The sequence below is a fragment of the Nelusetta ayraudi genome, unplaced genomic scaffold (assembly GCF_046127955.1).
Source record: "Nelusetta ayraudi isolate G7.1 ecotype Tasmania unplaced genomic scaffold, CSIRO-AGI_Nayr_v1 ptg000021l, whole genome shotgun sequence".
NCBI lineage: Eukaryota > Metazoa > Chordata > Actinopteri > Tetraodontiformes > Monacanthidae > Nelusetta > Nelusetta ayraudi.
Genome location: NW_027466071.1, coordinates 4,824,806 through 4,848,943, shown reverse-complemented (window position 1 = coordinate 4,848,943; position 24,138 = coordinate 4,824,806). Strand labels below are relative to the sequence as shown.

Below are 24,138 nucleotides of genomic sequence, written 5' to 3'. Positions count from 1 at the left end.
ACAGCGCGACGGGACGCTCCTGAACGTCCCACGGTGTTGTTGTGGTTTTTAGGAGGGTTTTCTTTTTAAAGCCGCGAAAACCAGCGAGTTGAATAGTGATTAATTAATGTTGTACTTATAGTTGGCCTTAATTATTTCCGACATACAGGCAGTGATTCAATCTTGTTTTCGCACAAAATGAAACGGCTGTCTGAACAACAGCCTTGTCGTGTTCTTGAATGCAGCTTTGTTTTGTTTTTGTAACAAACTCAGCCGCGAATCATAACTGAATTCTGACCGTTTCCCCCCGGCATCTTTACTCATCATTTTATACAAATATCAGTTCCCAAAGAATGGCTTTGGGAAGTTCGCTTTTAATGAATAAATAAAGACGTTCGTGCTACGTTTTTATTCGTCGTACGTAGTTGCGTCATCGGACGGCGCTACGTGGCAACCGGAAGTAGCAGAGGTAAACAGAAAGCACAGACACACACGTCTATGAACAAATCCAGCAGAAGTATGGAGATAGTTGCAACAAATCACTTCATGGAAACACGACAGCTTTACAGTGGCGTCTCTGTTGGCATTTATTTAGATTTTAAACAGAAAAACGTTCAAAAACGTATTTTTATTGCTTGAGTTTTTATGGAAACTCAAACCATGTGCAGATTCTTGACATTCCCTCCACAAGCGTCTTGTTTTTCCCACTCTACTGGAAAATGTAATTCATGACATCCTAAATATTACAACAATGTTCTATTCTATAACTTTGCATGGTGTCGTGGCTTCCAAGTTTTGTCATTGGAATAAAGATGGTAGCGTTGTACACAATTCTTTAAGTTAAACACCAGTTTTTCATGAACCAGAGGACAAAACAGATAATAAATAGAATTGTAAGGGGTTAACAACATTAAGTACACTGCAGTGCTTGGAATTATTTTCATTAGTGATATCATGTCTGTGACAGGCAGGAGCTACGTCTGTGCTGTTTTGCTCTCAGACAAAAGAAAACGTGTCAGAAACACAGGAAGTGGTGCGTGACCACCACGCTGTTCAGTGCTGCGTGACCACCATGCTGTTCAGTGCTGACACAAACGGATAAAAAGCTCCAGAACCTTTCATTGCATAGCTTGGTTTTTTTTTCAATCATTTTTTTCAATAGATCAACATCGAAACACATTTCTCATTCTATCATTTTGTTTTGGGAAACACGACAGGTTTTGGACGCAATAGAGTGGAGCCAACATATGAGAGAAAAGGGTGAAGGGTGTTTAGTGCAAAAACAATCACTAAAATCCAGAGACATTATGGAGAAGTTCAGGGTCCCAGTAGGATTCCTCTCACTGCTCCAGCCTCGACGCCGGTCTCTCTCGGCTGCTGTCAAAGTCTGCCGCCTGCTGACGTTGTTTCCTGCGGTTGATCTTGGACAGGTCCTTGTCGAACACCTCGCCGGAGCGCAGCGCCGACACCAGGTCGTCAAACTCACCGCGGTCCTCCTCAACGGCTTTCTTGGCCCTCTGCTCCCTCTCTTTCTTTAGCTTCAGTAAAGAACCACAAAAAAATTAAGAATGAGTGAATGAAGAATTCTGACGGGACCGCGTATGTTTGCCTCATCTCTCTGTCGTATGTAAAGCGCGGCCCAACCTGGGCCTCCGCCAGGGTCCGTTTCTCCTCCTCCTCCTTCCTCTTGGCCATGTTCTTGTTGTCCTGCTTGGCCTCTGCGAAGGCGCTGATGAAGGTGTCGAAGATCCCAAAGAACACGTCAGGTTTCAGTTCTGACTTGTCCTCTCCAAAATGCTTCAGCGCCTTTCCAAACTTTAGAGGAGATGTGATCATTAATCTCCACAATCTTTTAAAAACAAACAAACAAAAAAATGTGTGTGTGGCCCAGTGTGCGAAATACAGGGGAATGCGGGGGGTTGGAAGCCCCCCAACCGATAAAAAACAAATCAATAAATAGTTGTCACTTGTTTATATGTCAGTATGTAGATAGCTGTAATCCAAACCTTCGTAAAATGTATATATTTTATTTCCATTTTATTTTATACCCTACAAATATTTCATTTTTATTTTTATTGCCTTATTTCTTTTAATTAATGTAATCTTCTATCCTTGTTGGACTACACAGTTGCTGTAATTATGCAAATTTCCCCATTGTGGGATTAATAAAGGCCTTCTATACTACTGGTCACTAAAATATCTTTACGATCACCCTGTCCATTATTCAGATTTTTCAAATATTTTCCGCCAAAGGGAAAAGGTAGCGGTGGGTTTCCACCTGGCAGGAGAATGAATGACAGGTGATGCTATTGAGCAGTAGACCAAGACCCCAATATTAACGGGTATTTTCGCACACTGCTCTGGCCAGTGTATATTTTTTTGTCCACATCACGAGCGCCTCACCACTTGCTTTGCCTCGAGGAAGGACTCCTCCACCTCGGAGAAGCTGAAAGAAGCCACGGTGATGAAATGGCTCACCACCGAGACAAACTTGTCTTTGGGAAGGTGGGAGGACTGCGTCTGCTGAAACTTCAGCTCCTGAAGGATGGAAGGCACGGCCGTTAAGCGCGGCAGTGGTCCCGTTGACAGTGTGTGTTTCTCTAGGTTAGTTTGCACTCACCGCCTCCACGCTCTTCAGACCTGATCTCAGAGAGTTGACGTCCTTCTCCAACTCCATCATACTGAAGTAATAGTGCATGGAAAAATAAAGGGAAAATTAAATCAGACACATTGGCTGGAGAAATATAGAGGGCCTCAAAGCAAAATATAAGGGGGTCATATCATCACTAATGGTCATAAAAGTGTTTTTGAGGTCATCCTGTTGTCTAATATTCCGTTTTCAAGCTGCATTCAATCGGAATGCTGCATGTTGAGGATATTAGATTGGTATTGAACAACAATCAGGAGGATGGGTATTTGATAGTTAATATTTTATATTGGCACACATACTTGATCTTGGCAGCGTCGGGCACGTTGTGGAGCTCCTCGCTGAACGTGGCCACCTTGGGATACTTCTTCTCTAGGACGGTGATGATGTAGTGGAGCAGAGTGATGTTTCTACAGCACACAAAACAACACGTCTGTCACTCAGTCTTACCGTAATGTTGTCTAGAAGATCAGATTTAAAGTAGAAGTCGTTGAGTATTAATCAAAAATAAAATATGTCAACATTGACGCTTGACAAGCTTGCGTGTTTCTGTTCCGTTCTCGACTCGACATTCAAACAAACTTCTTCCGCAGAACCTCTGCCACAATGTTAGTGCTCATTGCAAGGTTCATAGCCTATACAAGGACGTTCGATTAAAATATGATAATAATAATAATAATAACAATAATAATAATAATAATAATAATAATAATAATAATAATAATAATAATAATAATAATAATAATAATGGTACTTGTCGATGCTGGACTTGGTGTCAGCGATCTTATTGAGACTGGACAGTTTGAACCCGAAGGCGTTGCCGCGCTGGCCCTTGTTCATGTAGTTCCCGAAGGCCAGGACCACCTCCAGGAGCTGAGGCAGGGCCCGACTCCGCACCACCTCCTGGGATGCCAGATTCAGAGCTGCAATGATGGTCAAGTGCAAACACACACTGAAAAAAACCCTTTTAAAGAGATTTAAAAAATGATTTTGGCAATTTTTCTATTTCATGGATTCATACATTTGCTATAAATATACTGGCACACTTAAAGGTCCAGTGTGCACATTTTAATGGAAGCCAGTCACAGTGTATTTCAGATTAAGGGGTTAGGGTTAAAAAAAAAAAAATGCTACGCTAACTATTTTACTTTAATTGTTGTCAAGCACCTTGGGTTGCATTTTTTTGTATGAAAGGTGCAATACAAATAACCTTTGATTTGACTATGATATTAAGCTGTCACCAATATAAAAATCCAAAATCAAGCCAAACTTCTTGCTTGTTGTTGTTGTTGATGTGATTATTGATTACCTTTAATTTTAGGCTTCAGCTCGGCCACTCTCTCTGTAAACTTCTTTTTAAAGTAGAGGGACTGGAGTCTCTGCTGGTAGTGGTTAATGCTGGAACACAACAAGAACACAATGACAGTAAAACCTCAACTACAACAACTGAATCAAAAATGAGAAACACGTGAAGCTTCATTGATTGACCGCCCAATCAATTCCCACTTTTAACAAGTTTAGCTTCATGTGGAGAGCATTCCACCTTAAAAGTTACAATCTATGTCCTGTATTGTGTGTGTGTGTGTGTGTGCACCAGCTACCTGCTCATGTCGTACAGGAAGCGGTCTGCTTTAGCCATTCGATCCAGTTCGTGCTTGTGTTCTTCCAAAAGTTCAACGTCACTTTTCTCAGGGACAAACTTCAGGAGCTACACGCACACAAAGAAACGCTAATACATGTTGATTATGTGAAGAAAACTGTACATCAAAGTCAGTGTCCAAGTATCTGCAAGACAACAAAGCCTTTAAAATCAGTTGTGCCTCTATCAACTCTAAAGTTTCCACAATCCATCGGATTTGTCGCTTGTATCCACATATTGTTTTGTACTCACAGGGTCTGTACAGTTGTGTGTGTGTGTGTGTGTGTGTGTGTGTGTGTGTGTGTGTGTGTGTGTGTGTGTGTGTGGTCACCTGCTCCAGCATGTCTTTGGGCAGCTCCTCCTGCTCATCCATGGACAGAACAGCATGGCGGAGCTCCTCGTTGCTCATCTTCAGTCTGTAGCACACAAAGCACACATCACACAAAGTGTTATGTTGACACACACACACACACACACACACACACACACACACACACACACACACACACACACACACACTGACCGTGAGAGCAGAATGTTGCAGTTCTGTGCTCGCCGGCCATCGATGACTGACAGCTCCTTGACTTTCTTGGCGGCGATGTTGTCGTCCTCGCCGCTCTTCTGTTACACAAATAGCAGGATTGGTGCACTGTAACACAACTGCGTGCTTGGTAAAAGTTGAGGAAAACAATTTTCACACAACCCACACAAAATCAATTTGAGAGAATTCTCACGATGCGGGTACGGCCGTGTTAATCCTCAATTATCCATGAATTTTGAAAACCTGCATCCACTACTGAACGTTCAGAAGGCTATGACGGTATAGCACAGACATAGGCAAACTACGGCCCAGGGGCCCATATGTGGCCCGTTAAGCTTTTAAATCTGGCCCACCAATCTTGAAGAAATGATGTTAATCCTGAGTCATTTCAATAAAGATCTTAAATGCCACATTCTTGTTGCAACTTTGCTTTGCTTCATTTTCCATTGATATTACAGCAACATATTTTAAGTACAGAGATTTGTTTCCTCCTATGAGGTGGCTCACCAAAACACTCCATCCATCTGCTGCTGCTCCAGTACCCCCCTCTGGCACATTTTACAACCCACTGTGGGCCCCACCAGTCAACCAGTTTGACCACCACCTGGTCTAGAACGTCAGTAGTGTGAGTCCTCGTACTCGTGACTAGCTTATGACTGTGAGTAAATGTAATTTAAATGCAGCCGTAACATAATAAAGATTCCGGGGTTCATGGAAGTGTTTCTGCACGTTAAATCTGTGGAAATACTTCATGGTGAGTTACTTGAAGTTTCTGGTAGGCTGAGAAGGTCCTCTGGAGCTCCTCCAGGTCCAGAATTTTAAACACTTTGAGGTCATCAATCTCTTTCCACACGGTGCCTTCTGTCTTGTTCTGAAACAATCAATCATTCATGGATCAAAGTCAAACTGGAGTATTTAGACAAGAAGTAAAAATATGAAAGGTTGCAGTAACATTGATGGTGTTCGTAGTGGCAGGTCCACCTCAGGGAGTTTGCTCCAGTTAAAAGACTTGAGTGGGTTCGAAGGTCGAGGTATGTTCTTCTGCTTCTGCGCAGCTATTAGCGGGGCTCCTGGAGGAGCTAGAGGAGGGAAACCTAAGGGTGGAGGGGGTGGAGGAGGTGGAGGTGGAGGAGGTGCAGCAGGTGCAGAAAAAGGGATGGACGGGACGGGATCTGGGAGAGACGAGCCGGCGGTGGAAACAGGAGGTCCTCCTGGAACGTGGGAGGCCTGGAACACATGACAGCATGATCATTGATGAGGGAACACCAGCAGACAGACACCAAGGTGATGGATTTGGAGATGTCGGGTCGACGCACAGCGTTGGGCTGCTGCAGTCGAGCCTGAAGCTCCACCAGCTGCTGCTTGGCCTGCTTGTGTTCGCCGCTCTCGCGCTCCAGCTTGTCCTTCATCTTGTTGAGCATGGCCATCATGTCGTCCTTCTCCTTGTGCTTGGCCTCGCACTCCCTGTCTTTCTTCTCAAAGCGCTGCTGCAAGTTCTGATGATCTGCACAGAGTAAGAAACCCAAACAAAGAGTGACAGTGTGAATGGTAGGAGCCCCGTTGAAGGAATTACAAGAGGTTTCAGTGCAGGATTGTGTAGAATTATTGTTTCCCCTCCAATTAATACTTAAACAATCCCGTTGGTTTACAATACAATTATAGATTGGATTAGATTCAATTTATTGTCATTGCACATGTCACAAGTTCACAGCAACAAAATGCAGTTAGCATCCAACCAGAAGTGATGACAAATGTACAATATATACACATTATATAACATAGTGTACTGCTTTTGATATTAGCCTTACTGTTGCTGTTAGGTGACTTATTATTACCTTTTCTCATTTTATCAGCTTGTTCCTTCCATTTTTTCACCTCCTCCTCTTTGACCAACCTGACACACACACACACACACACACACACACACACACACACACACACACACACACACGGTTTGTCTTGAACCCATTGGAAAAAAAAAACCTTTTCAGAAGGAAAAACCACTGAGTAGTTTGTCCTCCTTATCATCCAGACTTACTGAAAATGTTTTGTTGGAGTTTGTCACATTAAAGGTCCAGTGTGTTTTTTCCTGATTTATGACATACTTCCCATAAATACGTGAATAAAAGTGTATAATCACAGTACAATAACAGTCATGTGTTTTTTCTCCCCTTAGAGCGTCTCTCATATATATATGAGTACTCCATAGACCAATCAGGGTCCCAGTTCTCCCAGTTAGCTGCCATCTTGCACCAGCATATTTCTAAGGAAGCCTGGTGTGGACAATCCAGCTGCCTGACAGCAGAGCGTTTGGTATTTAGGCTGAACACGAGGGGGCGTCCTCAATAAACCAACCAAGAAGAAGAAGAAGGTGGAGCAGGTATCCAGGTTTGGGTGTATAGGGCCACTGTAGTTCACTGGCAAGCTCAGGATAGCGAGGGTACCGAGAGCGCTGCAATCTAAAATGTGACCACTGGATATCACTGTTTCTTCTTGAAAATCTTAAAAATATTACAAACTGGACCTTTAACACAACTGAAAAAGAATTCAGGTATTTTAATGCAAAATGCTGAGGTGAGAAACTTACATGGATATAACATTCCTAACGTTGAAATCCTCCAGCGGCGCCACGTCAGGGTTTTGGCCCTTGTCTGTCTGCAGAACCAGCTGCTGAACGATCCGGTCCAACAGGACCCAGTAGTGACGGGTGTTGCTGGTCTGTTTATCTGCAGACACACAGTCACAGTGAGGTCCAAAAACCGACTGTTGAAGTTCCGATTGGCGGAGTTGAGGTAAATGAACGGAGACAACATTACAGGGCAACATGAGACAGTGCTGCAGGGCCGACAGGAGGTGCGGGTACGACTCCGTGTGCGCCAGGTTCCTCCTGAGCAGCTCAAACATCTGGCTGGCGCTCTTGGTTTCCACGTGAACCTGCATGGGAGAAGATATCATTAGTCGCGGCTAACAGTCTTCTGTTAGCTGCGTTTTCTTTTTCTATGTCATTTGGTTTTTGACCAGTGTGCGAAATATCCGTCAATATTAGGAGGGGGTCCCACCCCATCTGCCTGATTGTTACTCAATACCAATCTAAACAGGGTTAGGGTTATGCTGCGTGCATATTTTTAAAAACTGAAGATTAGACGATTATATTCTAGACAATGATCCCGAGATGAACGATTTTTAAGCTTCTTGAAAAAATATGAGTGCCCCTTAACTGCAAGGCGACTTACACGATCAAAGCGTTTCGCCATCACAAGCTCGTCTTCATTCCGCAACATCTCAAAAAAGTCCAGATGTCTGAAAAGAGAAAATGGAAAGTGTTTCCTTCATGTTTCCATCTGGCTTCCGCCTGAACACAGCTGACGTCTCCAAGCCATGATGTCACAACAAAACACTGCAGGTTGACAAAGTAACGGGAGACAAAATATCTGTTGTGGGTCTTTGGGTGAGTTGTCTGATCTGTTCATTCATTTTCCAATGCTTCCAGACACGACCTGACAATGCTGTTTGAACCTCAGCCCCCCCCCCCCCCCCTCCCCTCCCCGCCCCCCCCAGCACCTGTCCAGGGTGGCGTTCTCATGAGACTGCAGTTTGTCAATGATGGGTTGAATACCCAGTAGTAGGAACTCGTAGCGCAAGTGGATACGGAACTCCAGGCTGGTCTGAAACCACACACACACACACACACACACACACACACACACACACACACACACACACACACACACACACACACACACACACACACACACACACACACACAGGTCTGTTTAATTGAAAGTCTATGGGGAAGCTGATCTTCAACAGGAACCGTACGGTTTTGTTCTTTGAGTAAAAACACCTTACTTCTACAATGACTGCTATTTTTCCACCTTGAAAAGCTCTTGAAAAGCTTTTGGTACTAGAGAAACAATTTGTGTCCTTTCAGTTGTTACAAAAGCATCGATAAGAGGCAGAAAATAACTAGTGCTGCGACAACCAAATGCATATTATTAAGCAACAAAGCTACAAAAGTGTTCATAAACACTTTTTTATATACGGAAACAGGAAATCACACAGTTTAAGGGAGCCTTCGAGGTCCAGTGTGTGATATTTGCTCAGATTTATGTGGTAGGTGGAGCAGGTATCCAGGTTTGGGCCACCGTAGCTCACTGGCAAACTCAGCAGAGGGAGGGAGAGTGAAAGACACTGCAATCTATAATGTAGCCACTCGATGCAGCTGTTTCTTCTTCAGAATCTCCAAATATTTACACACTGGACCTTTCAGTGGAGGAAACCCTTGAGTTGCTTTCTGAAGGATTAATTCACGGCGACTGCGTGTGAACCTACCTCTCCTGCTCCCTGGCTGAGCACAGCATTGATGAAAGACATGATGGCAGTCTTCAGGTTCACTTCATCTCTGTAGCGACCCGTGGACTTGTCCAAGTCATTCAGCAGAGTCTAAACACGGAACACAAAGTGAATAACCAAACAATAAAATATCCAACCATCCATTGTTTCTACGACCACCGTTGATGCTAACAGCAACCTTTCCTGTGTCTGTATCTCTAAGATCTTCAACTAATCTGTCTTTGGCTGCTACATGGACAGCTACAAGCTAACTGTGTGGGTTTCAACGTGACAAAAAATAAGGTACGAATAATCCCGTGATTATTAAGCAAAACATGCCCAAGAGGTCAAAACTACCTGCTCTGACCTCTTGGCCACCCACATTTTGTTATGGGGTTTTACAAATGGAGATTTGAAAAACTTCTAGACCAGGTGGTGGGCAAATGTTTTGACTGGTGGGCCACAGCGGGTTCTAACATTTGGCAGAGGGACCGGAGCAGCAGCAGATGGATGAAGTGTTGTGGTGAGCCACTTTGAAGCCCCACCAGGGTGTTTAGCTCTTAGAACCATCCAGAACCACCCAGAACCCCTCCTATGACCACCTGGGTCTTTAGCTCTTTATTGAAATGACTCTGAAAACACTGCAAACACGGAGGAGATGCAGCTGTTTGATGACTGACTGATTATTAATATAATTTCTTCAAGTTTGGCTTAAGGGCCGGATTTAAAAGCTTAATGGCCCCCAGGCCACAGTTTGCCCATGCCTGTTCTCGATAGTTCTTACACACGCTAAAGCTCAGAGGAAAAAGAACCAACGCGGACCTGGAAGCGAGTTCTTTCCGAGGCAAACTTCTGGAAATGCTGCATGGCGTCGAGAACTTTCTTGTGACCTCCTGGAACCAAACACACGGCGCCGAGGATCTCCAGTACCGCAATCTGAGGAGAACACAGTGCAACAATAATCCCACAATAGCCCACAACATTGGTGCTGTCTGGGAACCCAATAGATCCAAGATACTGCCCCAAAAATATTCATCAGACCATCTACGTTACGGAGGGGAGAGAATGAATCATTGTATGAATCATTTGAGTGAACTGTTTCTAATGATTCGGTCCATTTAAATGAACTGGTTTTGACATCACTACTGTGGGGTGAATAACGTCATTCTTCTACAGCTAGCGTCGCTGCTGTGCACCTTGGTCTTGATGTTCTCCGTCACCAGGCTCTGCGCGATGACGTTGATGCTCTCGCAGTGTCCCAGGACGTGAGCTCTGCCCTGGGAGTTGTTCATCAGGGCCTTGACGCAGCCGATCAGCGACGTGTGCACCTGCGACTCGCTGGTGTCGTAGTCCATGGAGCGGAGGAAGCTCAGGATGCAGGACAGGCCGTCCAGATCGATGAACCGCGTCACAAACCTGTGCAGTCAGAGCGTAGTTTCCTGTCTGAGGTTATAGAGCCATTGATCAAGACAGTCCAGGGGCGGTTCTAGGTGGTTCTGGTGGTCTGAGTGGTTCTGGGTTGTTTCTGGGTGGTTGTGGGGTAGTTCGAGATGGTTCTGGGGTGGTTCTGTTTTGGACAAACTACAGAACCACCCCAGAACCATCAAACTACAAAACAGCAAACTATATTCTTTCCTCCTATGAGGTGTCTCACCAAAACACTCCAACCATCTGCTGCTGCTCCGCTACCCCCCTCTGGCCCACTGTACAACCCACTGTGGCCCCACCAGTCAGAATGTTCAGCCCACCACCTGGACTATAAAGTACCCTGAGGTACCTCATTGGCTGAGTCCTCAGCGCCGTCTTCAGGCCGTCAACCACCTTGTGTCGTCCTCGCTCTTCCTCCTCCTCCACCGCCAGCAGAGTCTTCCTCTGTGGCGACAGTGAGGTCACACAGTTGGTCGAGTGAGGAAAGCTGAAGCTGAGCAGCAGTTCACTGCAGTACTCACTGCAGCCATGGACCTCAGCTGGTCTATGTAATACTCTGGCCAGCGGGTGGCGCCTTTATTCTCCTCCGCCTCCTGGAAGAACACACCACGTTGCAAACATTATTTCTACACATTGTCATTGTTGCGTTGTCATATGGCGTTGTTGGTGAGATGTGCTTGTGGGAATTTTCTTTATCCAATGTGAGTTTATTGAAATTTGTTTTATGTATTTTTTAGATTTGATTTTTCAATGCATGAAAATGTTGTGTCACTGTGAAATTTGTCATTTAGTTGATTTTTTCTGTTGTTGCATTAATTTAATTTAATTATCATGTAGTGCCAAGAATTTATTTTTTAGCGAGAAAAAAACTACAAACAAACATTTCCTTCAAAGCACTCGGAAATAAAACGCTTCAAAATCTATGATTAATGTTTACATAAAAAAAACAACAAAAAAAAAACATTCTGCCATTTAAAAACGTTCATACCATTTTCTTGCTGCAGTATATCTGCCACTTCTTCTCTGCCGGCAGAGCAAACATGTTGGCACGGTGCTCCTCGCTTAGGTCCAGCTCGTCCTGGAAGGGAGACACACACACACACACATACACACACACACACAGACATTATGTGTCACACTGTGGTGAGGTTGCGTCTTGTCTTGGTGCCGTCTCATCATTTCCTGTTTTATTTTGACAGCGTTACTGACCTTCCTCTCGTTTCAGATCACTTCCCCCTCCTCATGTGCCACCTGTGCGTCTGACCCAATTACCCATTGTCTCCACCTGTGCCTCATCACCTCATGTGTTTAAATAGTCTGTGTGCCCCTGGTCTTGTGCCAGAGTGTCTTGTGCCGTCAAGTCTAGCTCCCTGCCACAGCCCAAGAAAAACTCACAGTAAGCCGGCGCAGCCTCAAAGACGAGTGATTTTTTTTTTTTGTTCTTAGTCAAAGTTTAGTTAATTGCTTCTGAGATTCTGTTATTGAGCCCCTCTTAGGTAGTGATTTTTTGTTTCTACTTTATTAGCCCTTTTTGCATTCCTCCTAGTGAGCGCTTTTGGTTTCGATCTGTTTTAGTCTGTTTATCCTTTAGTTATATGTAGCTTGCCCCGTTTTCCTCCTTTGGAGTGATTTCTAGTTCATCCCTTGTTTTTCCCCATCCTCGGCTCTTTATCCCTTGAGCAACTTAAATCTTGCCCTTTTTGTTTCATAGATTAGGTACTCTAGGAGTTTCACAGCCTGGTTATTTTGATCACTTGGTCTAGAGGTGTATCGCGTGTTGGGTTCAATAAATATCTTTGCCTCTCACTACCCTTTTGCTGTGTCTCAATTCAGGGTCTGCATCCTTGAAGTGCGCATTTTGAAAGGAAGTTGCGTCATAGCACTGCGCGAAGGCTTGTCCCAATTTCCGAGGGTGCTGAGGACGCTCAAAATGCGTACTGGGAATGCGCCCTCGTTTTAGCTGATTCCAAGGATGCACTGCTACTATCCTTCGCGTACTTGGGTATCCCATGATGCTTTGCGTGCTGCTGTAAAGCGTTGTGGGATCCTGGGAAGTGAGCTGGAATTAGCGGCATGTACTGGCAAAGACACGACATATAAATCTAAATATTGAAGTTTCACATAATATATGTATCCAGTTTTTAACTTAGGATTTTATTTATTTGATCATCCAACGGCATCGTTAGATGGCGAACCAATGGTTAGCTTGATACTATAAAAACGTCACTTCCGGGGTTGGCCAGCAGGAGGGAACGGCGGTGACGAAACGAGGAAATACGCCGAAGGCTAGACCGTCCCGGGTGGTTACCGGGGAGGCGGGGTTTGGTCCGTCCTTCTAGGCTGGGAACTCTAAGAACGCTTCCTTCAGACGGAGGACCCTCGGTCTGAAGGCTGCAGACCCTGAATTGAGACACAGCATCTGTGTCTGAGTCCTGCCTTGAGTCCCAGCCTGACATTATATATATACGCACACATGGTCCCACTTCTGTCCTGCAAATAGGGCAATAAAACATCCACAGAATGCAAATTGAGGTGAAAAGTGTCATAAAATGCCACACAAAAATCATTTTGAGTGTATTTTTGTGTCTCGTTTGAATTAGAAGCTCCCTGCTGGGTGGATGATGAAGTGCGGATGTTATTGAAACATATTGCATCTTATTTCTATGGATGTGACATTCTTATCCGTCCGCACACACAAGGACAATTTCCAGTTCCCATGTGAAGTTATGGGAGTGTGGGAGGAAGCAGGAGAACCTGCAGAGAACCCAGCAGACACAGGGAGAACATGCAAACCCCCAGGAATCAAACCCACAACCGTGTCACTGTGAGGCCACAGCGCTAAGCTAACTACTGCACCACCGTGTGGCCCTGCACCAGTGATACTTTGTGGTCGCGGCCCTAGAAGTTTGATGCTTCGGACGTCCTATTGAAACGAGGCCGTGGGCCCCGCCGGTCTCTGAACTCACCACCAGCTCCGTGAACATAGAGTCCAGCTCCTGCTGCGGTGGCATGGGCAGGTGGGGCTCCAGCGCCACCACGTGGCTGCCGTTGTCGTGGCAGTGGGTGATCTCCGGCTGCTGGTTTCCCCTGAAGCAGCAGGAGAAGAGAGAGGACAGACTGCGGCCCTGCGGCTGCTGCTGCTTCGCCCGAGAACTCATGGTCGCCGGAAGGAGGGAAACTTCACCAGCAGAACTGACTGGAGAGGAGAAAACACATCAAATATTTATTATATATCAGCCGGCCAGCGGTAGTTACAGTGACCAAACCCTCAGAAAGGCGCAGAAAGCTGCAGAAGTGGAAAGTGATGATTGATGAGGTTTAAAAAACTGTGCACTCAATCATTTCTTCAAGCTTCCTCAGACAGCGCTGAAGTATTTACCCCCCCCCCCCCCCACACACACACACACACACATCACACACATTACACACAAATAACTCCTTGAGACGCACCTTCAGCTGGGTGTGATGAACAAGCTGTAACTAGAAGCACTGACTCACCAGGTGGGTGTGGCTCAATGCACCTTTATGTCAGAACCACTGCTGATCATTTATCTACTGGCACATTTACAATGGAAACCACCTCTGCAAATGCATGCATGAACCAGTCTGTCTCCTATTTATCACTACTATCTATCTATCTATCTATCTATCTACCTACCTATCTATCTACCTATCTATCTATCTATCTACCTGTCTATCTATCTGTCTATCATCTATCAGTCTATCTGTCTCCTATCTATCACTACTATCTATCTATCTACCTGTCTATCTATCTACCTGTCTATCTGTCTTCCTATCTATCTATCTATCTATCTATCTATCTATCTGTCTATCATCTATCTATCTGTCGATCTGTATCTATCTATCATCTATCTATCTATCTATCTTTCTATCTATCTATCTATCTATCTATCAATCTATCTATCTATGTATCTATTTATCTGTCGATCTGTCTGTCTATCTATTGCAAAGTCAGCTTTCAGATTGCGCAGTTTTTAATGCTGCCTTGTTGTTGCTTTCATTTAAAGGACCTGCATCCCACAGCTCCCTCTCTTGAAAAACACGTGCGCTTCTTCCAGTTGCACAACACGGATGCTCCCATCATGCCCTGCTGCTCCCATCATGCTAACAGTTCACAGGCCACAGTGTCCTTGTGTGTCTGTTACACAGTGTTTGACGTGAATGTCAGGCGTGGCTGCAGGACTGTATTAATGATTTTTAGTGTGTGTGTGTGTGTGTGTGTGTGTGTGTTGCGTATGGATTGATGATGGGGCCCACAGCCGATGTCAGTGTGTGCAGTGAGTCTGTTGGGTTCAGTCGATACTCCATCGACCACCGGGGGTTGGGGAAGGGGTGGGTTGGGGGATGGGGGTCAAAGGTCGCGCTTCCTTCATCCCCCAGGGACCCAGTTTTGCTTCCAATCTGTGTTGGCCATCATCAGGCTTTTCTCCTAGTAGGAAATAAAACAGAGCTCCTGCAGTGTGTGTGTGTGTGTCTGCCCCGTGATTCTATGCCATCACATTTTTCATGCAAATCGTGATCATCAAGGCGGATTCGCTTTGAAACGGCTTCTTTCACTTGTAGTATAAAACCCAGGTTAAAGCAACATTTGTGGTTCTTGTCAAGCGCAGCATAGCAGAACAACACAACATGAACTCTGCTGGACTGTAGCTATGGACTGCTAGCTATGGACTGCTAGCCATGGACTGCTAGCTATGGACTGTAGCTATGGACTGCTAGCGGTGCTGTGGAAGTGAATGAGCACCACTTCCTTGGTTGGAAGCAGTGCTGCAGTCATCCGCAGTGGTCTTCCATCCAGCTGCTGTTGTTTTACACTCTGGTGGTGACACCCAGAGTGACACCCTGGCCCTTTATTCCTCGTTCATTGATCTTTTTTCATTTTAGGAAGCAAAGTGAAAATGGTTGAAAATACCTGCCAAAGCAGCAAAATATTCAACTAAATGATTAAAGATTCCTTGCTGAAAGGAAATTATGCTGTTTCATTGATGTAGAAGCAAACCTGAATTGAAAGAGCTTGTGGTCATTTGTTGTGGTTTGTTGTGTCAGTCTGTCTTGGTCTTGAAGCCCAGATGTCTTGGTCTGGTCTCCATCTCGATGCTCTCCAGTCTTTCTCGGTTGGTACCGTCTTGACTACAGCGCAAGCTGGAAGTAAGTGTTGCCAATCTTTTGGACGCTAGACTGGACTCTTCTCACTGCGTCTCTGACTTCCTGGTGTTGGGTTTCTCTCCACTCGCACAACAAAGTTTAAGAATGAGGATGTTGCTAACAATGATAGTGAGTGTTCCTTGTTGGAGACAGCATTTGGTAAGGTTATAAAATGTGTGTGTGTGTGTGTGTGTGTGTGTGTGTGTGTGTGTGAGAATTATGAATCTGTTTTGTCTTTGTAAAGTGTCCTTGAGTGTTAAGAAAGGCGCTTATATGTAAAATGTATTATCATTAAATATGCAGATGAGATGTCGATTCTACTTCAGTTCAGTCTCAAATAGTCTAAATGAAGACTTGAGACTTTTGACGCTTCACGGTGGGTTAAATGAATCAACTGTGCTGCCAATTTAAAATCACTCTCACAAAGCCGCCATTTTAGGTTCAATATCAATAAGGCAAAAAAAAAAAAAGATTGTTAAAAGATCTCCATTTGATGGTTTTAACATTCCAACCAGTGTTAAAACTATCCCAGATTTTTAACATAAAGAAATGATATTAATACTGAGTCAGTCATAAAGTTGCTGTATTTCCTCCATGCTTGCAGTGTTTCCATTTCAATATAGAGCTAAACACCCTGGTGGTTCTGGATGGGTCTAAGAGCTAAACACCCTGGTGGTTCTAGGTGGTTCTGGATGGTTCTAAGAGCTAAACACCCTGGTAGTTCTGGATGGTTCTGGATGGTTCTAAGAGCTAAACACCCTGGTGGGGCTTCAAAGACACTGATTTGGTTGCAACTTTGCTTTGCTTCATTTTCCATTGACATTACAGCAACATGTTTTCTCCATAATATCCCAGGATATATTGTTTCCTCCTATGAGGTGTCTCACCACAACACTCCATCCATCTGCTGCTGCTCCGCTACCCCCCCATGGCACACTGTAGAACCCACTGTGGCCCCACCAGCCAACCAGTTTAGCCCAACACCTGATGTAGCCTTTCGGATTGTGACGGTTTTAAAATAAAGCCGTTATTTAAACGGTAAAAGCTGCTTACTTTATGTTTTATTCCAAAGATATGAACCCATGCATCCACCTGTGTGCTGTCTTACCTTTGAGATTCTCTCCTACATGATGCAGTTGGATGTCATGCTAAGTGGTGTTACACCTGTCCCTCAAGCAAAAAAAAAACAAAAAAAACAAAAATCACTCTTCTTGCTTGTAACAGGCGGTTGTTGTTCCAGTGCAACTTCCTGCGATATTTCACAGCCTTCCACTCTTCCGGAAAGAAGAAGAAAAAGAAGACAACCTAGGATACCATTTCTTTTTGTTTTTACCTTTAAAAAAAAAGAATACAAATCCCAGAAAAGAGTCACTGTGAGCTGAATCCAAAAGGTGCTTCACAAATCTCAAAAATCAAATTTGTCCGTAAGTGAAATAAAAACGCTCCTCTCTCTTTCATTTTCTGGGCTCAGTCCAGTCAGTAAACTCTGCATGGGAGCCGCTGTCAAACACAACGCAGAGAAACTGACAGATCAGCCAGCAGCCAAACAGACACTACTGCATTCCTGCTGCAGCCAGTCATGCCCGGACCTCACCCACTGCATTGTGTGTGTGTGTGTGTGTTTGTGTGTGTTGGGGGTGGGGGGTGGAGGGGAGCGGCATTAAACCCACAATCACTTTGATGGTTGGTGGTACGAGATGTCACGGTGTCTGCCGAGAACAGTTTGTTGGTTGCCTCTGTGTCGATGGGCAGCAGATCATTAATGTCGTCGCCCCGCCCCCCCCCCCGCCGCTCGGTTCACCTGCCCAGCGACAGAAACCTGTTCAGCTCACTTTTACTGCCCTCATTAGCATTGTTATTCCAACCATTTTTTGAGTCACGCGGCCAACGTTGCGCGTTGAAACCTCGATCGACGAGTGCAAATGGGTCACGGCAGTGTGGGAAATTCAGGGGCGGGGCGGGGCGGGGCGGGGAGGGGGGGTGGGTACCACCCTGAAAAGCCTCAAAGCAAAATTTCAAGTCATATTTTTTCAAAAAGATCAAAATAAGATATTTTATTGTCACTAACGGTCACTAGAACGTCTCCAAGGGTTGAATATTGAATTGTGAAAGTAAAGGGAGAAGTGAGCGGCGGGTTCACACCTGGCGGGAGAATAAATGAAAGCTGGTATTTTTTTTTATTATTTTATTTTTAGCTCTGAAGCCAAATAAAAAGCTCCAAAGTTGCATCCACGAAATACTGTAAGGTTATTATTGCGTAACAATCCCACGGATGTTTTTTTACTCGGCATAAACAGGAAGTGAAGTGAAAAAAAGTGACGCTGTGAAATTATCCAGACAAGTTGACACTTGTCCAGGTTGTATAAAATAATGACGTACTGAAGAATTTACAGGTGAAAGTGTTGCAGTGATTATCACAGACTGACAGCTTTAAGCAGTTGTCATGTGTTTTTATGACATGTTGGCCAATCTAATCCGCTGTCTGCTACACTGTTAAATCTTACCAGGATTTCCACAATCATTTACGGTATTGTATGACGGTGAAACACTGCACAGTGCCATACCACAGTACTCTCATGGCATGACAGCGGTTATTTACCGTGGAATATTTACAGTAAAACTGTGAAAGTAATGCAACTGGTAACCAGCGATTCACTGCAAATTTAAAGCCCAGGATTTTACAGTTTTGCTTGTACCGCTGCTGCCAGCCACTGGGAGGCAATCAAGACTCACACAGGCATGTACAAACAAGTAAAGGGTTGACGACAAGCAGTCTTTAACTTTTATCTGTTGACCTAATAAGAAAATTCATCAAGCCTGGAAAAAAAACATTACACATTTACTTTAATTTCACTGTATTTTATGTTTATTTTCACCTGCACCTCAAACTTTTGCCCTGATTGGTCATACACAGATTTACTGACAATGTTGAGAAATATTCTGATGTTTGATGGTGCCAATTCAAATGAATTACTAATGACACATAACACCGAAGACCAACTTCTGAACACAAAACAAAGTGTAGTGTTTGGTCGCTCTAGGTCAACCATACAGGAAGTATCTTCAATTAGCTCATGAGAAAATAAATCTGACACAGTTGTTGGTTAATTATTAAGATTGAATGTGGTAGTAGCCACCTCCTCATTAACTTAGTGTGAAAAAACAGAAGATGAGTGAAAATTCTGTTATTTGCTTTGTGGTAGGATCATTTTTTAATCCTTGTGTGCTCTTTTTTTTTTTTTTTTTTTTTTTCTTTTAATTTTTGTGCAGACAACCAGCTGGGTGCTGTATAGGAAAGGAAATACATATCGAATGTGTCTGCATGCTACAAACACATATAAAACATGTGGCCCACAGTCCGAACGTATTCAGTCAGAGAGTCAGAGGGCAGGAAGAAACAAACTACAACCCATCTCAATTCTGACTTAAACATAAAGACAAACAAAACAAAACAAAACAAACAAAACAAAACAAAACAATAACTGTTCACTCAGTAGGGGGCGCCTTCAGGGCCAGCTTGTCCTCCTCTGCTGGTCTTAGCATATTTAGAAAAGTACAATTTAACTATGACAATAAAGTTATTCTCCACAGTCTGTTCTTTTCACATCATATAATATCCACTGGGTTGCGCTGCCTCCATTGTGGTATATTACGGTAGAGTTTTAATCCAATCATATTTCAGCTGGCTGGTGTTGTCAGGTTCCATGAAATCTGCCTGAGGCCTTTGGAGCAGACACCGCAGGCCCCTGCTGGCTGTCAGTGAACGCAACACCACCAGTTGGACAGCCAATCAAATGTGGAGTCTGCGATGCCCAGGCCAGCTAGCGGCTTTACGCTGAACGTCCCATGTAGGCGTCCTGTGGTTGGATAAGAAGCCCTGAGAAGCTCTAAGACTGAACTCGACCTGGAGATCCAGTTGCCACCACGACGAACCCACGACGGTCGAAGCAGAGGATGGAGATTTAGTTGCAGAATCATCTGAAATTTTAAATGTAAATACTGTGGTGCATTGTGGTAGCAGCTGCACCCACATGTTCAATTGTTTAGTAACTTGATAGTTCAATAGTTTGTTTTGTTATCGTCTCGTTGCTCTCATACGAATCTGTGACAATGCTCAGTTTATTGGAGCAATTTGAGTTGAAGCTCACTGTAGTTTTGGTGGACTTATTAAAACTTTGTTGAGGAATCTCTTCAAAATGTATTTGTAATTTTTTGACAGTATCAGTTTGTTGTTATGATCTTAAATGCTCTGGAAACTGGGTTTTGCTCAACTAGGCCTCCTAAAGGAAGGCGATGTGATGTGCAAGTGTGATTCTGCATGGATTCTCGAGCTGTGGTGTCATATTGAGGGTATAATGAGGTATATCAGTTTAGGGTGGACTAAATATGAGGTCACTGAGGGTCCAGATGTGAAATGCACGGCCCGCCACTGCGTTCACTGGTGGGTTGGTCGGTTGGTCGGTCACAGGCTGGTGTCGGCTGTCTTGATCTTTGGCACACTGACACAGTGAGGTAGCGTTGCCGTGTCCGGCTGGGCGTCTCTGCAGAAGAACACCGCTGGGTTCTTACAGGCCCACATGGCCACCTCTCCTCCTCCGGCTCCCTTCCCAGGACTGGAGCTGGACAGCCGGCTGTTGTTGTTGTTGGTCACCCCGACCCGACTGACGTACCGGTCCCTGATCCGCTCAGTCTGGTTGAGTCTCATCTCGCGGTTGTGGCCGTGACCGGAGAGGTAAGCCGCAATGTTTCTGGTCCGATAGCCCTCCTCCCTGCTCCGCCCCAGCAACATGGATATGTTGGGGTTCCTCAGGGCGTAGATCAGCGGGTTGATGGCCCCGTTGGCCCAGGCCAACCATATGGCTGCCGCGTCCATGGCCGGGTTGAACTTGTAGTTCCCCACGGCCGTGACCAGACCCATCAGACAGTACGGCCCCCAGCAGAATATGACAAAGACGATCATGATGAGAACGGTGGTGGCCGTCCGCATCTCGCTGTAGAAGCGAAGGAGGTACGCGTACGTGGTCACGGGCCGCACTCGGATTTCCGAGAGCCGCACCGTCTTGCAGATGTTGTAGTGGCAGAAGCACATGAGAGCGAAGGGGAGCAGGTAGCACACCACGATGAGGCAGACACTGTAGGCCGCGCCCACGCGCGAAGTCCCCGAGTGGAACACGTACATGCAGTGGTAGAAGCCTCGCTTGTGGATCTGCATGGCGGGGGTCCTGAAGAGCAGGTACCACGGCAGGGAGACCACCACGGCGGTTAGCCACACGGCCGCCAGCAGCTGCGTCGCCTTCTGCCGGCCAATTTTGGCCTGGGGCTGCCGCACGATGGCGTAGTACCTGTCGAAGGAGATGAGCGTCATGGTGAGCGTGGAGACGATGCCGAAGCAAGTGTTGAAGAAGCCATTGGCCACGCAGAAGCGCTCGCCGAACATCCAGGCGCCGTCCTTGCTGAAGAGCATGAAGAAGGAGAAGGGCAGGCAGAGGACGGCGGCCAGGAAGTCGGAGAGCGACAGCGACATGATGAAGGCGTTGGTCACCGTCCGCAGCTGCCGGTGCTTGACGATGACCACCACCACGGCCGAGTTCCCCAAGCTGGAGAGGAGGAAGATGGCCAGGAGGACCAGGGCCTGGGCGGCTACCGAGACGCCGTGCAGCACCGAGTTGCTCTCCGTGGCGCTGAGGACAGACGGCGTGGATGCCTCGCGGAGCGGCTCCGGCTCATCCTCTCTCCGGCCCCCAAACAAGGAGAGACTTCTGGCCGTTTCCGCTGCCGCGGTGCTGGACACCAGGCCACTCGCTAGAGATACCACCCTACAGGAAGCAAACAATGATCATTAGCAGGGATGCACCAATACCGATACCAGTATCGATACTGGTATCAGTGCCAATATTGATACTGGTATCGGTGCCGAAATCGATACTGGTATCTGTGCTGATATTGATACTGGTATCGGTGCCAAAATCGATACTGGTATCTGTGCTGATATTGATACTGGTATCGGTGCCAAAATCGATACTGGTATCTGTGCTGATATTGATACAGGTATCGGTGCTGATACCGGGGGTCGAGTACTCTACTCGTACTCGTAAAATACGTGCCACTACTATGACACCAATGTACATGTTTATATAAAAATCACACATCCAGCCAAATTTTACTCACTGGACGTTTTGAATCTATGAGCAGCTGTATTTGTTTGCACTGTGTTGGTATGAGCATGGTGTAATGACTTTAGAGTGTATTCTAGGAAGGATAAAACCATCAAGAGCTGAGAAAATTTAAGTTGATGCAAGAACACCTGCACCAACCAAGACTGAGGAAACAAATTCAGGTAAAAGAGTAACTTGGTCTACAAACTACGTTCCAAATAAATTCAATAACACTGGAAAATGATCCAGCGTACAATGAAAAACTAGCATTAGCAAAAAGTTGAATTACATTTTTTTTGACAGAAGCGTTTGTGACTTGAATTAGTACATTATTCAAATTGCAGTGGCATCGTGTGATTTTCTAGACAGCACGAGGAAAGTTGGGATTGTGAAGGAGAACTGACCTTGGCACAACAGGTGAGAGGGTGATCAGCTGGTCGCCGTAGCTCCAGGTGGAGGTGAGAGCCGTGAGGTTGCTGCCACTGCTGCCCTGCAGGGTTGTCCTAACAGACGAATCCATCGACAGAGCACACACACAGCACCAGAAGATTCATCTCTTGGCACACACGCATCCATGCAGACTCTGTCTGCGCTGGCTCTGCTCTGGGATTCAAGGGGAGCCACTCATGGTTTCATCCAGTTAGAGAGTTCTTATGCACTGTCTCCAACAACAAAACAAATACAAAACATACACACAATGAGACTAAGACTGAACATCTGTGTTGGTTTCACAAGCATTAGTACGTATTACATGACAATTAGAACCTGATAACTGTGGCATAGCAAGATACCGTCAGCCTTTTACAGCAATTAATGGCCCTCTGAGTAATTATGTGCAGTAATAAATACGCCTCACATTGTTGCAGCCATAGGCATCGCATGAAGAATGAGGACCTTCTTCTACTGACCCCCAGCTGATAAGAGTTCACATGAACATTCAGATGTGAACATTTTAATAGATATCTACCTGAAATTAAATATAGGATTTAAATAAACAGAGCTTTCAACTTTCTAAAGTGTCTTTAAACCAGACAGCGCTCGTTGGCATTTTTCTGGTTTCAGTCTCTTGGTGGCTTCACAATTACACTGATGAATTCTGACCTTATATTTGGCAAAGATATCACTTTTTTTTTTGTAGCGCAGACTCATTTCACATCAACTTTGAGATGTAGGTTATTCTAAAACCATTAAAAAAAAAAAAAAAAAGCCCCATTACCTCTGGATTAAAAGACATGACAAACTAAGGATTTGGACAACACTTAGTTGTGGTTTAGTTTCACAAAGCAGACGCATTGACGAACCAGGGACTTATTTGTTTACATTGCGTTGCCAAATCACAAACAAGGTCGTTATTAGGTTTTTGGACCATAATATATTCATTTTTCTTTCCAACCTGAGATCTTACAGATGAACACGTTTTTAAAGTACCCACAACGATGGAAAGAAACAACAACAAGAACAACGACGACAGCACACAATCCGCTTTCTTGTTTTTCCTCCTCCAGCGTCGATTAACAAACAAACTGCGCACGCACCAGACTGTTAAACGGATTTCACGCAAAACAACCGCGTCAGTTCGTCTGGACGTTGTGTTCACACCTGGCCAGAGATGATCCGGAATAAAAAGTGGAATAACGGTCAGTCGGTTCCCTGACACCTTCAGCCTCGTCGCAGAGGAAGAGCAGAGCAGAGCAGAAACGGTGGTCCACCCTGTTGATTTCTCTCACTGGAACATTATCAAGGCATCTTCCTCCCGAACCTCGACCCACGAACCTGAATGGAAAACTAGCAGAAATCCATGCAGGTGACGCGAAATTGTACAGTTGTTAACGTGCAAGCGATATCTTTCTCTCGCTCTCTCTCAGCCCCATTCATTCATTCTCTCTCTCTCTCTCTCTACCTGCCAACAGTTCCCCGAGACCCCGCCTTCAAGCCCCGAGTGACGTAAGCCGCAGTTGCCATGGTAACTGGCTATAGATTTTGTATAATTTTTGCCCCCCCTTGTAAAACGGCATAATTAGGTATGTTGCGATTCCATGAGCTCCTGCTGTGTGTGTGTGTGTGTGTGTGCGCGCGCGAGCGTGTGTGTGTGTGTGTGTGTGCGCGCGCGCGCGCTGTGTTTGTCTCCGAAGATTCTGCTGCAGCTTCATCATCACTGATGAAGCTGATGTAGAAATATTTTGTCTCCTGCTGCACCTTGAAGATTCATCAATGAAGAGCAAATATGAAAACCCCATGGATCCTGGTATCC

At 45.2% G+C, this 24,138-nt stretch overlaps 2 protein-coding genes across 2 annotated transcripts; both read right to left on the bottom strand.

Annotated features, from left to right (window-relative positions):
• Positions 1–39: 39 nt before the first annotated feature.
• daam1a (dishevelled associated activator of morphogenesis 1a) lies at positions 40–17,231 on the bottom strand. Its single transcript, XM_076027773.1, has 26 exons — positions 16,841–17,231; positions 13,533–13,762; positions 11,555–11,644; positions 11,088–11,159; positions 10,916–11,010; positions 10,335–10,554; positions 9,961–10,074; positions 9,139–9,249; positions 8,368–8,471; positions 8,040–8,106; positions 7,623–7,740; positions 7,394–7,532; positions 6,642–6,700; positions 6,123–6,310; positions 5,788–6,033; positions 5,570–5,677; positions 4,789–4,886; positions 4,597–4,681; positions 4,228–4,334; positions 3,936–4,024; positions 3,381–3,549; positions 2,929–3,036; positions 2,600–2,660; positions 2,383–2,517; positions 1,624–1,794; positions 40–1,517 (listed from the first exon to the last, which is right to left on the bottom strand). Exons 2-26 carry the CDS (start codon positions 13,722–13,724, stop codon positions 1,320–1,322), a joined length of 3,144 nt encoding a protein of 1,047 aa, XP_075883888.1. The 5' UTR covers positions 13,725–13,762; positions 16,841–17,231; the 3' UTR covers positions 40–1,319.
• Positions 17,232–19,985: 2,754 nt separating this feature from the next.
• On the bottom strand, positions 19,986–22,527 carry gpr135 (G protein-coupled receptor 135). Its single transcript, XM_076027764.1, has 2 exons — positions 22,292–22,527; positions 19,986–21,548 (listed from the first exon to the last, which is right to left on the bottom strand). The coding sequence occupies exons 1-2, from the start codon at positions 22,405–22,407 to the stop codon at positions 20,195–20,197; spliced, it is 1,470 nt and encodes a 489-aa protein (XP_075883879.1). The 5' UTR covers positions 22,408–22,527; the 3' UTR covers positions 19,986–20,194.
• Between the last annotated feature and the right edge of the window lie 1,611 nt (positions 22,528–24,138).